This window comes from Thalassophryne amazonica, chromosome 16, assembly GCF_902500255.1.
Source record: "Thalassophryne amazonica chromosome 16, fThaAma1.1, whole genome shotgun sequence".
Lineage (NCBI taxonomy): Eukaryota > Metazoa > Chordata > Actinopteri > Batrachoidiformes > Batrachoididae > Thalassophryne > Thalassophryne amazonica.
In genome coordinates this window covers 43440534-43455713 of record NC_047118.1, presented here as the reverse complement: position 1 = coordinate 43455713, position 15180 = coordinate 43440534, and the positions used below count along the sequence as shown (strand labels likewise).

The following is a 15180-nucleotide window of genomic DNA, read 5'->3' as shown; positions in this document are numbered from 1 at the left end:
ATCATTAAATTTTTTTAAATGCTGACTAGATCAACATTTTGAAGGCTACTAAATGGTGTTCAAATAAAGAGCCCGAGACACCCCCTTACATCTGTGCATGGTAATCATTTCAACAGCAAGAAGGAATGCCTATTAAAAAAGAAATATGCCACACCAGCCAAAGAGGATAGAATAGGATAGGATAAAGGTCTAAAGGTGCCTTGACACTTGCACGAATTGGATCTACGCACTGGTACGCAATCTGTTGTGCAGGAGGGTAAACTCATTGTAAACCATTGTAAACTGTGCGCAGCTTCCTGCAAGTGTGCAAAGAAAATTTTTAAATGTTCAAAATCTCTGGCACGCATTAATTATGTGAACTTCAAGTGACCATTGTGCAAACAATTAAAAAACATTGTCAGTGCGAGTCATTGCATCAGCACCACAGCGCAGCTCACCTGAACGATTAAAACAAGATGTTAAATCTATCATGAACATAATTTTACAGATACTCATCATCAGAAGGAATGAAAATACACCTTGTTAACCAAGCTATTACAATATAAATATTATAAATAATTACCTAGACCATTCCAAACGCATTCTCAACCTCAAGAAACGCGCACGAGAGAGAGAGAGAGAGAGAGAGAGAGAGGGAAAAGCTGCAGCTGTAACAGTCCTCTGTGATTCCAGAAGTGATTAGAGGCGTTTTCATCAACCAAGCTGTGAGAGAAAATGATTAATCCGCTACAAAAGTATTATTTTATATACGCAACGTCCAGCGGCACAAAGCGCAGCATCCAACTGGGAACACAGTGGGTGGCATTGTCACAATGAATTGCGTAGCAGTGTGGGGTTAAATGCGTGCAACTGTCAAGGCACCTTAAGACATGCGAAGCTGATGTGCACATATATACACACCTCTGTTTGAGAGTCTGCTGACTCCAGCAGGACGCTGGTGGGAGCTGCTGAACTTAAAGCAGCCTCCCTTTTTGAGTAGTCCAGGGTTTCCAACACCAGATTACAGATACTGAAAGCAGCAGAGAAGACGAGACAGATTATATACACACATACTCTTTCAATCCCATCCAAACGTGCATTTCATTTTTAAAATAGTCAACAAAAAATAGATTCTAACAGTGGTGGGCACACCTAACCAAAAAGTTAGCTTTGATAACCGCTAATCACATAACTGAAAAGTTATCTTTTATAACGCTAAACCAATAAACCACCAAAAAATGTATCGTAAGCTACAGCTAACCGCTAACTTTCAGTATTGTCTCCGGTACACTCTCAGCTACTAGCAAACTGAATTTGAGTTTAAACACGCCAACGCTTCTGATAGGATCAAAGGCGATCACAAACACAGCCAATGAGTCAGCACTTCTGTGTTTGTGCACCCTGCCCACTGCTGTAGAGAAGCGTTATTTACCTTGACAGCATACAGTGGTCCAACCGTGAGGCAGTCGTATTGAAAAGGAAAGCAGGTTTGACTTATGGTTTTAACTTATAAATCAAATTAATCCAGATAGAATAACTACATTTACATGCTTTTGTAAAATATGACATTTTTTTCATTTGTAAAAAAAAAAAGTTTAAGTTGTGATTCGACAACCGTGTGATATAACTGGGAGCCAGTAGATGGCAGTGTTCTAAGCATTTTGACCCATCTACTGGATGGCAGAGGGAATGGCGCCTGGTTATATCAGACGGTTGTCGACCTGAATCCACTGGATTCTAAACTGTGCTTAATGACATTTATGGAAATAATCTACATGACCACTAAATTTAAATTTTCACTAACAAGGAAAAAAGGCTAAATTGTTCTTACAATGAGTCTGTGTTTACCATCCTCAGTAGGACAAACAATTCATCACAGCTCTATATGAAGAACTGCAAAAGAAAGGTTCTTCTTACACATTCAAGTCTTTCACATTATTCTTTTGGATCAGTTCTGCTACATATGCTTCTTGGACATCTGGTAGGAGATCCAGCTGTAGGCAATACAGAAAGATTAGACAATGGACATGGACTAAAGGAGGACAGAGCTTTCTGCTTGCTGTGATCCTCGCTGTCCACAATGAACAAAAGAATGTAACCATGTTTACATTAACACAGCTACTGTCACCTATATTAGTGAAACAAAGCAAGGTCTCCAAGTACATGGAAAGTGTTGTGACTGTGAAGCAATACTCACAACTCCAGCAATGAGGGCTCTGATGTGCAGGTTCTGCTCGGGTCTGTCGCGCGGTGCAGAGGGTCCAGGTCTTGCATCTTCTATTTGGGGAATGTCTTCTGGGACTGGAGGCACTGCAACCATGCGAGGGGCTGCATTTTCCAAATTTAGTGTTGCTGCTGGAGCTGTGGCTACAGCCCCCTGTACTTGATTTTGGGGGCCAGAAGCTGAGGTGGCTGGCGCAGGATGAGAATTTGTGTTTGCATTAGGCAAACTGACATTGAGGCTCCTGGCTGGAGGAACTCCACGAGTGTTTCCAGCTTGTGGCTGATGGTTGGGAATGGCCTCCACAGGTGCTTGACTCCCCAGAATGATCCGGTGTCCTGCCTCGGGAGGTCCCAGTCTCTCTGGAGCTGCAGCTATTAGCACTGCAGGGGTAATTGCTGGTGTCACTTGTGCAGTCTGAGGGGCCTGGGTTGAAGCCTGGGCTGGGGCCTGAGCGACAGGCTGGGGCTCAATTTGGATGAGGTTGCCCTGGGTTTGATTGCCAAATACAGATTGGAACAGGTTAAGAGGCCTGGTCTGCAACTGGGTTATTAGTGCAGAAGCTTGGATGCTTGGTTGTTGGGGAAGAACAACTACTTGTACCTTTTTCACCTGAATAATAGGGGATGTGGTCCTTGTGGTCCCACTGGACAGATGCTGTGTAGATGTCCCAGGCTGAGGTTGTGTCCGTGTGCCAGACTGTGATTGAGGATGTGCAGATGATGTACTAGCCTGAGGATTGTGTTCTACATGAGTATTTGTACTAGCCTTCTCTTGCAAGTTTTTAACACCTGACACAGTCAATGCAGAATTACAAGAAAGATGAGAGGCACTGGTAGACGCACACACTTGGGGCTCGACAGTTAAGCTTGCTGAAGAGCCAGCTTGTGACTGTCCAGATGTGCTAGGTTGAGGCTGAAGGTATGCTCCATCCAAAGACCTGCTATCTCTGCCATCACATTGAGAGCGCCTACTGGAATTAACTCCTTGGGGCTCTGCTTTTAATTTTGTTGATGTACCACCTTGTTGATGAGACAGTGTGCGGGCTGAAGAACCAGGGTGTGGCTGTGCAAGTCCAGATGTACTCGGCTGCTGCAATATCTGTGTTTGTGCAAAGGCGTTAGCCTTAGCATCTCTGGAGGTAGAGGGGGCAGAGCTGGGGTCCCCTACAGGAACCTGAGTGGAAACGCTACTTTGACCTACAACTTGAATTAGGTTTTGCGAGGTCCCACTCCACATTGCTGCTGGCCGAATGACATGTCTTCGTGCAGGGGTTAACGGCTATGTAAAAACAGATGCAAAAAAGAAGAGACTGGTTGCTGAAATGAAAGCACCCTTTGCTTTTGAGTAAACATTCAATGATCATAAGCGGCACAGATGTGTACAATATAGACTTGAGTGCATCACTTATCATTCACCTCCAATATGCTAATGTCATCATCCTCTCCATCATCTGGAACCAAAACAGGACTGCGAGGTACCAGAGTCACTGGCTCCTCATCGGAGTCATCTGAAATGGTGACGAATTCCTTTGGACGAATCTGAGAGCCTACAGACAATTAACACAATAATCTACAAGGTGTTACACAATTGCAAAATAATAATAAATACATGTACATTCCAATTTTGCAGAGCCCAAGTAACATCTTCAAATGTGCATAGTACAGCTTTTGTCTGTGGCACATCCAGTCACAACTTTATGGCAGAATGGAACAGAGAATTTTCAAACAAGAAATTAAATCAAATTTAGGCGTGAGTCTCCCTTGTGCCTATGGCAAACAAACTAATATTTCATATTTTCTTTTTAATAAAATCCTTCTCTGTGCCACACCTCCATGAAGCTGTCTAACTGATGATGCAACAGACAAAAGTTGCAGTTTCTCCAATCACAGCCACAGAAGCCTATACCTTAACCAGAGTTGTCCAGGTGTCTTGCTGGCTTCCCTGATTTGTCTCCTTTTGCACATCACTCACTTTTAAAGAACTGCCTACTCCAGACAGATTAACATAAACTATCATACGGTTTGAATTTCTTAATGATTGATGTAAATGAAGTCAAAGTCATATTCAGTAACTTGGAAGTTTTCATGTATCTATAGTGACTTGGAAGTTTTCATGTATCTATCCTGAATTTTCTAAAGAAAATTGGCTTCTAAAAGTGATGACTTATACAGTAAAACTCATCTAATCCGTCATTGTATAAACCGGATATTTGCACTCACTGGACAAAAGCAAAAGTCCCAGTGGTTATGTATGGTTTCCATGTAATAAACACCATATATAATGGATTTTGTATAACAGATTTTCACTCACATCAGACAAAATGTCCCGTCAAATAGAAATACATTTCCATTAAAAACCCCTCATATATACCGGACAGAGCAGTCTGGACATGCCCAGTAACAGAGGTACGAAATGAAGTTCAGCACTGACACTCACCGATTCAAGGGAAGTGAGGCCCTATTTCCTTGATTAAAAGATCAGCCATTTATCTTTTTCAAACCGTGCCCAGACATAGCACCTAATCGGGATAGGGAATAATTCAAGGCTGGTGATTATTAAAATGCTGCTTGTTGCCTGCAGTGTAACATGGTGTTAAGTTTCACATATCCCTGGGTGTGACAAACCAAACCGACATAGATCAGAGCCCTCTGCGTGGCTGCGAACCTGCTAACCTGTTAATTGAGGGACACCACAAAGGGCTGTAATTTGTCATTTTTCCAGTTTCACTCCTTCCTCTCCCTTCATATTTTAATAGTTTTTTTTTCAGTGCGCCCACCGATTTCATTTCAATCATCGATCAAATACATTTGACAGAAAAGTCCACAAGTATAACCAACTTCACAACACTGAGTTGAAAAAAAGACACTCAAATGACACGCAATTCACGGAGAGAAACTGCACGTACTGTAACGCTGGTTTGGAGGTCGATGATTGTATAAAGAAGTGGAGCTTGTTGAGGGACAAATTAATCCACAAAAAGCCGCTGTTCCTGCAGTAAATTCCATGAAGACGCGACAGAGAACGTTAAAAGGGTCACGTGCACTTAAGCGTCATTGCGTGGCCACAGAGTTGCAGAAGCATAAATCAGGCTTTAGCATTTTAAGGTACCACTCCGCAGCTGACTTAGAAAAAGAGTGACTTGACCAAATGTAATCTTTTTAATACCAATAATGCCTGGTGCTTATTTAAGGCAGGTGTTTATTTTTTTCCAGATGAAGTTTTGACCCAGTCATTAAATGAGGCAGGTTCTGATTCAAGGTCAGGTGTTTAATCAAGAAAATACGTAACCCTAATTTGTGCTGGGGATTCCCCGTAGAACATTCAGCTGTAACTAATCCGTTACATACATATAACGGATTTTGGTCATTTTATACATATAACGGATTTTAATTATAACAGACAAAATTCGCTGGTCCACTTGAATCCATTATGTGTGAATTTTACTGTATTAACTACCACTGTTATATTTAGTTTCTTCAATTAATTATGGGCTCTGAAAATGGAGGAACTATGAAAAATGGCAATTTTTAAATGGCTACTGTGATATTTTTGTTAAACCACTTGACAAAGTTAAAAGTCTACACTAAAAGCTCACCTATATTGTTTCAACCTCAATGTGGTGCACAAAGGCGAAGTAAAAAGAAAAAAAAAAAAACAACAAAAAAAGCTTTTGCTATTGATACTGGACACTGGGAGGAGACCCCATGGAAGACCATGCTTGAGGGATTATTTTACCCCACAGGCTTGGGAACGCCTCAGGATCCTCCAGGAAGAGTTAGCTGGTTGATCTACTACTATGAACCAGATAAGCAACAGAAAATCAACAGCCATTTCATTGAAAAAAAAAAGTGTCATTGTCAAACTACTTATACACCAGACTAAAACATTCTCCAATTCTAGGAAATCTAAATATATAAATATAACTGAATTGATCAAAGGATCAGTACTGCAAATATTACAATACCAGTGCAGCAAGACTAACATATATTGTTGATGGTCTCACCACATCAAAAGCCCCAGTGTGGTAGTGCAACTGCTGGTATCTGTTACATTCGCCAGTTTTTGTCTTGTGCATAATGGTCTTGCATACCCGAGTGCCATTGCTCACTAAAACAATATTTTATCTCCCACATGCTTATGATATGGCTCATTTTAAAGATCTGGATCTCTGGTTTCTGAAGATGTGTATAAGAACCATGTGAGTGCTACACAACTTTACCTATATCATTTCAAACATGCCTAAAAATGTTAGTTTTTATTCTCAAAAAAAAAAAAAAAAAAAAACAACAAAAAAAAAAAGCATATTTCAAAAGCCTTTCGCTTGGACATACTTTACAGTAGACATTCCCTACTCACTACAATTGTTGTTCATGTTGCTGGCAACAACTGTGTGAAATAACAGGTCTCTAGTCATAAGCATTTTGCTTCTGTGAGACTTTTTGTGAGAAATAGTCCATTCGGCACAATTGATCCAATTTTGTGCCAAATTGCTTTATTTGCATTATATGCCTTCTTAGACCATAAAAAACACTTTCATGTTTTGGTAGCTACAAATTTCAATTCTAGCACTTTTTTTTTTTTACATTTTTCAAATATTTATATTTTTGCATTGTGACTATGCACTTTCTAATACCCCACATTATTCATGCATAAAATAAGATAACACTGATCTTATGAGTTACAGTCTTTTTATTTTTCACAAATTATTTTTGGAAGTCCAAAATTGAACAAAATAAAAAAATAAAATACAAATAAAATAATCATACAAAGTGACATCTTTTGAATAAAACCAAAAATATTGTGCAAAATGGCACGATCAGTGCAAATAAGAAAATATAAGACCAAAAACCTAAATAAAAGGCACATCTACTGAATTTTAAAAGAAAGAAATGTGTGCAAAATGACACAATTAGTACAAATGAAAAAAACATAAGTATATAAAAAAATAATAATAAAGGCACATCTTGGCAATAAAACGTGTGGAACATTGGCAAACTGTGCAGTACAAAGCAAGTACAAAGGCATACCTTTTTAGCACTCAAAAACTATATACAAAAATAAATAAAATAAAATAAAGTAATAAAAATAGAACATGGCTTTAGAGTCCCTTTTCTTTATGCCACTGGCGGAAACAGTTTCTGGATGCGGTGAAACAGAGAGGGAGGTTTCCACATCCCTCACATCCAACAGGTGTCTTTTTGTGGCAGTGTTTGCAAATCCTTCTGCCAGCTGTGGCTGCCTGTGCTTTGGATACATCCTGACCCTCAGTGAAATAGAATGGCATGTGTGTGGCTGCTACTGGGGTTGGAGTTGGGGTACGGCTGGTTGCCGGAGCGCTGGTTGAAGTTGAAGCACTTCCATTTTCTACAAGTTCTTCAATCAGTGCTTCTCTGAAGTGCCTCTGTGACATAGTTCTGGGATTCTCTTTGTTGTACAGAATGAAGGCATTTATTATGGAAATGTCCAAAAAGTGGTAAAAAAAAAAAAAAAAACGTGCGATACCACTTTTTTGTTTTATGGAGAACTGAATAATACTTGATGAGGGCATCAGACAGATCGACTCCCCCCATGTCTTGATTGTAGTCTTTGATAGCTGCTGGAACAGGCAAGTCAACCGTTGTCCAGCCATCTTGGGTCCTCACATGCCTCCGGACTTTTTCTCCAGTGGTTACGGTGTGTATAGTGGAACACATAAGCACCTCTCGCGTGTCCTTCCATTTCACAAAGAGGAGTCCATCATCTCTGATCCATCTGATGCTCCCCCGTGGTTCACTCCTAACAAAATCATTATTTGTAGTCTCTGGAAAACCCACACAAGTAGGGCGAATGGTACCACAAGCTCCAATATGCAGCGCTGCTAAGTCTTTGAAGAGGTGAGGGCTTGTGTAGAAATTGTCTACATAAAGGTGGTAGCCAGTTCCCATTCTGTCAATGTCCATGAGAGCCATAACCGAATCATAACTCAGCCCTTTTCCACTTAGACAACTTGCCTTCGTACACAAAAAAGTTCTATGTGTAGCCTGAGGCAGAAGTTTGCAACCCCATTTTGTGGGCTTATTCTTTATATATTGCTTCAATTCAATCCTGGCTTTGGTTGCAACCATTCTTTCATCACTGAAATGTTCTGGTCAGGGTGAAAATGCTCTTTGCAGGCATCAACAATTAGTGTGTATAATGGTTTTATTTTTCCCAGGCGGTCATACTGTGGGGTGCCTCTTGCAGCTTGGTTTCGGGCATCCTCATCTAGTGGGCAGAGGCGTAAACATTTCAACATGAGCAAGAACTTGTTCCTTGATATGACACTTGTAGGGAATGGCCAGTTAATCAAATGATGAACTCTCCAGTAATCAATTTCTGGTGTCTTGTATATCCCCATATCACCATGGCCAGAAAGGAATACAAGTCCGCTATGGTCAAAAGGGTCCACCGCTCACAATGTGCCCCGACTGCATTCATATTGTCTACAAGCATGGCTAACACCACATCTGAGAAAAAAAGCCTCAGGAAGTCAAATGGAGTAGCAGCACGCCTACGCCTAGGCTGAGGTCCAGGATGTCTTTTTGGTTTGAATTGTAGTGGCTCTTTTAATTGTTCACATGTGCGCGCATGAACAAACATCCATGAGTGGACAAGAGATGTCCGGACTTTTTACTGGATATTTCTGGCAATCAGACTGCATTTTTTTCTGTGGTCTTTTTTTTCAGCGTGTAGTTTTTACTGCATTAAGTACACGGTATAAAAACAATCCTGCGTGATTTATACTGCGGGAACAATGGAACACAGCAGGAATCATAAATTGGCTTCCAAGTCACGCCGGGTAACGCCTCTTTGCCCCGACTTGCGCTGGAACCACTTCCTTTCTGTGTCGAGCACAGGACGCCAAAATAATTAAACAGGTTTAATTTTTTGGCGCCCGACTTGCTTCCTCCTTTGCGCCCTCGCGCTGTTGTGGCGCCGAGCTGCATCGTCTCGGTACTGAGTTGCACCCCCGGTGTGAAAGGGGCTTTACTCTTGCTCTTCCTCTTGCTCTGATGATTGTCCTTGCATGCCCCCTCCCCCTTTTCACACCTCTTGGAATGTAGAATGGAGATGCACATGTGCCAGGTAAAGAAATGGACCCCACTTCACTGGAATCACTGGGGGGAGGGGTCCTTTTGACTTCTGGCTCCCAATCTGGATCACTATCATCTGTGTGGATGGTCCTATGAACAAAGAAAAACATACACTTTTAGCAAATTTTTAGAGATACAGCATTTACTTACAGTGAAAATTAACAAATAAAAGAAATATAGTCGATTACAGCAAAGCATACTAATAACAGTTTTATGTATGTTTTATCCTTTACATTACAAATGTAACTGTTTCTAAAAAAATGTTATAAAATTAGCCACAGGGTTTACAAAATGAATGGCACAAAAATGTATACTGAAAGCCACAGTAATTACAACTGTATATGCTACAATACCCCTTTTGTGTCAGATTATGTACAATGATGTACAAACACAACAACAATACAAATAATAATCACACATTACTGTAGTAACACAATAAATTGATGTCTAGCCAAAAGATACACATTTTCTATAACTTTGTATTTGTCTCAGTGAATCTAAGTACAAAACTACACAAACACTAATTACAACGTTGTAATTGTATGATTTTATTAGTAGTATAAAATGAATGAATAATAAATAAGTATAAATAGTCCACATACCGGTCGAGCAGAAGGTCCTTTTCTCGCAAAAGCATCTCCTCATCCTCCGAGTCATATTGGCTGTCCTCCGATGAAGATGACGCCAATATCATGTTTACAGCCTCAGTGAGGGTGTAACGTCTCTTCTGTTGTGCTTTAGGCATGATTTTGGGTTTAAAAAGTTTTCAAAAAGGAGAAAAAGATGGCAAAATGCGGTGCGTAATTGCTACTTGGCAGCGCTCTCAATGCGCTCTGACCTCCGCCTGGCGTGTTACACACGGATATAACAGCGGTCTCTGGAGGTGTAACTACAAGTCCCATAATGCAATGGAAAGCTTATTTCCTGTTCTCCAACCCTACGTAGCCCAAATGCTCCAAACGTGACTTATTTTTTCGTGCGCTGACTGGATAACAGGCGTTACGCAGTTGTCCTTATGGAGCGCTTGTTTTGGTCAAAGGGCTCTGCCGGGTGACTCCGCGCACTGACAACTCCAATCATGGTGGCATTTTGAAGCCAAGAGCAGGAGGAAATTGAGCGTACCTGTCGTAACTCAGTCATGGCGTCAACTGGTGTACGATAATAAGAAACATGCTTGTTTTTTCTCATCTTTTTTTTTTTTTTACAAAAACATGACAAAAATGTACTTTGATGGATTATTTCTTCAAATGATCTTACTTTATGGAAAATACAACTATATATTCTTTTTCCGTGGATTGTTATGGAGAAAATGAGCCCAGTCATGCCTGGATTTGGACTGATATGGACCTTCAGAACACCGGACAAGGTAAGACGTTCTAAATTATGAATCGTAAATTCATCACAAATGATTGGTTTTATTGGCTTTTGTGGTGGATAGTTGACTTTGTTTGGATTATGTGGTCACTTTCTTTGAGGTGTCCTGATTCCAAAGAGGTATAACAAGTTGGAATTGTTTTCATATATACTGCGCAGTTTCGGACTTAAAAATAATTTGTGCAAAATTGCCCGCCGCCGGGAGGTGGAGATTAGGAGGTTAACGGCCCTGTCACACCTTGACAATTTAGCCAGCGTATCTGGACCTAAGAAAAATTTGGCAAATACGCTGGATACGTCGAATATGTTATGCAGCTGTCACACCTTGACGATTTAGCCAGCGTATACTGACAGCCCCGTTTCCACTGAGCAGTCCAGGTTGGTACAGTATGGGTCGGAACGGTTAAGTCTGGCTTGCTTTGCATTTCCATCGCCGGCTGAACCCTTTTGTTTGGCAGGCTAAGCATGTAAATGTTGACAAGCACATCATGGAGCATGCGTACGTTTTTGCGCGCCCTCTTCCCTCCATGGGGATGCCAAACAAAGTCATTTTTCATTTTTTTTATTTTATTTTTGTCTTGGGGGCTCATGGGATTTAATTTCATTGCATGCAGAATACTGAAGAATCAACTGATGCCTGTGGTAAACACTGACGTGAATGAATGAAGCGCTGTGACTCTTTCAACTTTTAAAATAAGTTAATTTTCTTGTTGTGGCACAAAGCGCTGGCGTTCACTGGTTTAGGCTGAGAAATGCACAAAACACAGAGGGACTTCTTTTAAAACTCTAGGTTTGTTCAGCCATGACAAAGAACTAAAGTATTTTCAAACGTCATTTTCCAAAACCAGGACACTTTATGTGGATAAGTTTTCGTCAGACTGTGACAATGAATTTGTTGAAATAAACAGGTAATAAGACTTTAGATTTACTCAGAATGGTTTGAATATTTAAAACAGTCTAAACTGTTCACATGATTGCTCCTTTCAGTTTTTGAGCCAATCAATGGACAGCATCAATGGATGTATTTCGACTTATGAGTAACTTACAAGAAACATGCATCAACAATCGCATAACTTACCTACAACTTATGTTCCACGTATGCGGGACGTATAAGCCCGCATATGTGAAGCATACATCCAAAATATTGTGCATGCCCAAAATTTCTTGACGTACTCGCCATATACCAGCATTTCAATGTGCTCCTAAAGGCCCCCTGACACTTGCATGACTTTGATGCACGCACATCGTCATGATGATCCCACCCGCTGCGTTCCCAGCTGTACGCCGTGCTTTGCTCCACTGGCTGCCACGCGCTGTGCGCTGGATGCTGGGTATACAAAATAATTATTTTGTAGCAGATTAATCATTTTCTGTCCGAGTTATCTGTTGAAAACGCCTCTAATTGCTTTCGGAATCACAGAGGAGCGCTCCAGCTGCTGCTTTTCTGGCGCGCACTGAACAAGGTGGCGAACGCATTTGGAGCCATCTAAAAAGGTAATTATTTGTCACGTTTACATTGTAATGGCTTGGTAAAACAATTGCAGGGTTGGGTAGGATTACTTTGAAATGTAATCCAAAAGTAATCAGATTACAAGTAATCCAAATGTATGTACATACATACATACATGTAATCCACATGTATTCTTTCAAAGTAATCCTACCCAACCTTGAACAATTGCATGTTCTTTCCTTCTTGTGTGCAGCTGTAAAAGTATGTTTGTGAACTATAACATATCCTTATAATCGTTCAGACGAGCTGCGCTCTGATGCGTTGTGCTGATGCAATCACTCGCACTGTTCACTTCTTTACTCAACTTGACCCCATGCATGCAGTGTTAGCGAGTAGGTCGCGCAACGTTCACTACCACTTCATGTTTGTTGCATGACATTTATGCGTGAAAGATTTTTTTTGAACATTTCAAAATTCTCTTTGCTCAACTGCATGTGCCAGCACCCCTCTCACGTTCAGTCTACACCTGTTAATGAGTTTACACTCCCGCACGACACAGTGCGTGGAAGTGTCAGGGGGCCTTAACTTACACAAAATTTACGTACGCCAGCATATTCTGCATATTTTTCATACGTCGGCATACACTGCCAAAATCATCAAAGTGTGATAGGCTTGTAAAGTGACTGAAAGCAATGAGTCAACTAAGCAATGGTACTATGAGTTGCATACATGCTTCTGATATGAAGGCATGATGGTGTCTCACCTTGGCTGCGGTGGATGTTGAAGCTTGCCAGGTGAATGACTTCATCATCACTGCCTCCATCTGCCATTGTGAGACATGAACCAGCCCCCCGCTCCACCTTACACGCAGTCACTGATCATTCAGCACCATCTACTCCAGAAAACCGGTATTACCCTGGAATTCAACAAATGGTTTCACTTTATAGTATGACAAATAACTCAAGCATGAAGACAGGAGATCATCCTGATTTCCAGCTGTGCCTAGTTAGCAGACAGATAGGGAGTCACCTAAAGCATGTGGTAATGAGTTAATTTTTGCCACCAACCATGACTAGTATTAACTGACTGACAACAAAATCATACGATGTATACACCAACGTTAACCAGCACTAATGTTGGCCTGGATCAGCTCTAAAAGCTTAAGTGAAAAAACGTTTAATGCTGACTGCAGACGCTAACAGTACAACGATCACCATCGTTTACATTAACGTTAACTTGCCTTCTATAATTCAATGCCAATATTACTTTGAAGTTTAAAGCTGATGCACCTAACAAAAAAAAACTAACAAAAAAAAAACTCGTCCTTTTTCACGCACATTCACACAACAAACCAGTTCACTTTGCTAGCTAAGCTAACCAATTAGCTCGATTTGCTATCTAGCAGAGAACCATACTAGCTTACTTCCCAGATTTCTACTCATAACACGGTTTGAGATTATCATTATCGACACACCATTTCAGATGAGCGCCTTAAAATATGAACGCAGAGATTTACTTCGTATTGGATGACCAGTGCAAAACGTTTTCTTGTCGGGTCTAGGCAATCCGTGAATATCGAAACAAACTGCCAAAACAAGATATTTCTTTACGCGCAGGCTGTGGCATTATGGGAAACGTAGTTCACGCTCAGCTGCTTGTGTGATTCTAGTTTTTAGAAAACCTGCTGGGATGGTCAGGTTTATGAAGAGTAAAATCAATGAAAAATAACATTTTATATGTGCGCGCGTGTGTGTGTGTGTGTGTGTGTGTGTGGGGGGGGGGGGGGGTCAACCTTGCCTATGCCTTCTTTCCAGTGAATTCCATCCAATGTGACTCAAAGTCTACCGTCAGTAACCAGTTTTACAGAGCTTGAAAAGGAGGGAAAAACAATCTGCTTTGCTCAGTTACACAAAACATCCAAAAATGAACAAAATTAATAATTGTAAATTAATTTAATAGAGGGACATGTGGAAGAAAATACCCACTACAATAGTTTAATGCTTAGACAGACTTTGGAATGCTTTGCCTTTGTCAGTGAGGAAAGATTTACTGAATTTCCACAGAACATTATTTTTCAGATTATGGCAATCCCTCGGTAGCGAGAAAGACTGTCTCTTGATTGATTTCCAGATGGGATGGTGAATGTGCTGATGGAACAGGCCAAGTCTTTACAGTTTTACAGATGCTGCCCATTTCTGCAAGAAGCTTTGAGACACAGCAAGATCCTTTCTCCTCTTGTTGTTTGTCCACATTTTTTTGAAGACTTCTACTCACATGTGGATCATTGCATGTCAGCTGACTTGGTCCCTCACTTCTTCTACCCAAGTCTTCCAGTCGATGGAGCGGTTCTTGAGGTGTGCTTCAGGAGGTCCTTGAATTCCTCCATCCCCCCTGGGCCGTTTTCCTTCACTAATAACCAAAATCACTAAGGGCCCTTGGGCAAGGTCCTTAATCCCCTATTGCTCCCAGTGTGCAGTGAGCGCCTTGTATGGCAGCACCCTGACATTGGGGTGAATGTGAGGCATTATTTGTAAAGCACTTTGAGCATCTGATGCAGATGGAAAAGCACTATATAAATGCAGTCCATTTACCATTTTACCACTCAACTGGGAGTTGAAGATCTGCTTGGGAAATCAGCTGTCATCCATCCTAATGATGTGACCCACCCACCAAAGCTGGGTCTTGAAGATTACACACTTGATGCTCTGGAGCTTGGCTTCAGCCAGGATGTTGTTGGTACGGTTATCTTCCTACCTGATGCAGAGAACACTCCTCAGGCAGCGCTGGTGGAATTCCTCAAGGGGCTTCAGGTGGTGGCGGTAGGTGGTCCAGGTCTTAGATCGGTACAATATATGTCTTTGGTTCTACAACCCCTGGCAAAAATTATGGAATCACCGGCCTCAGAGGATGTTCATTCAGTTGTTTAATTTTGTAGAAAAAAAGCAGATCACAGACTTAACACAAAACTAAAGTCATTTCAAATGGCAACTTTCTGGCTTTAAGAAACACTATAAGAAATCAGGAAAAAAAAAATTGTGGCA

The 15180-nt window shown here is 41.0% G+C and overlaps 2 protein-coding genes across 3 annotated transcripts in view; both read right to left on the bottom strand.

Annotated features, from left to right (window-relative positions):
- rnf216 (ring finger protein 216) overlaps window positions 1-13767 on the bottom strand; it is a 57221-nt gene extending 43454 nt beyond the window's left edge. Inside the window, exons 1-6 of one of the 2 annotated variants that reach the window (XM_034189962.1) lie at window positions 13656-13767; window positions 12903-13055; window positions 3619-3749; window positions 2177-3481; window positions 1897-1973; window positions 901-1009 (exon numbers count right to left, since the gene is read on the bottom strand). In XM_034189962.1, the coding sequence (XP_034045853.1) occupies window positions 901-1009; window positions 1897-1973; window positions 2177-3481; window positions 3619-3749; window positions 12903-12969 (1689 nt within the window). In that variant the 5' untranslated portion in view covers window positions 12970-13055; window positions 13656-13767. Of the gene's footprint in view, window positions 1-900; window positions 1010-1896; window positions 1974-2176; window positions 3482-3618; window positions 3750-12902; window positions 13056-13613 lie in introns of both variants that reach the window. The other variant, XM_034189963.1, reaches the window with a different exon arrangement.
- A 103-nt stretch (window positions 13768-13870) lies between these two features.
- smurf1 (SMAD specific E3 ubiquitin protein ligase 1) overlaps window positions 13871-15180 on the bottom strand; it is a 50307-nt gene continuing 48997 nt past the window's right edge. The window contains exon 19 of the transcript XR_004565566.1: window positions 13871-13909. The gene's annotated coding sequence lies outside the window, so the exon portion shown is untranslated. The remainder of the gene's footprint in view (window positions 13910-15180) is intronic.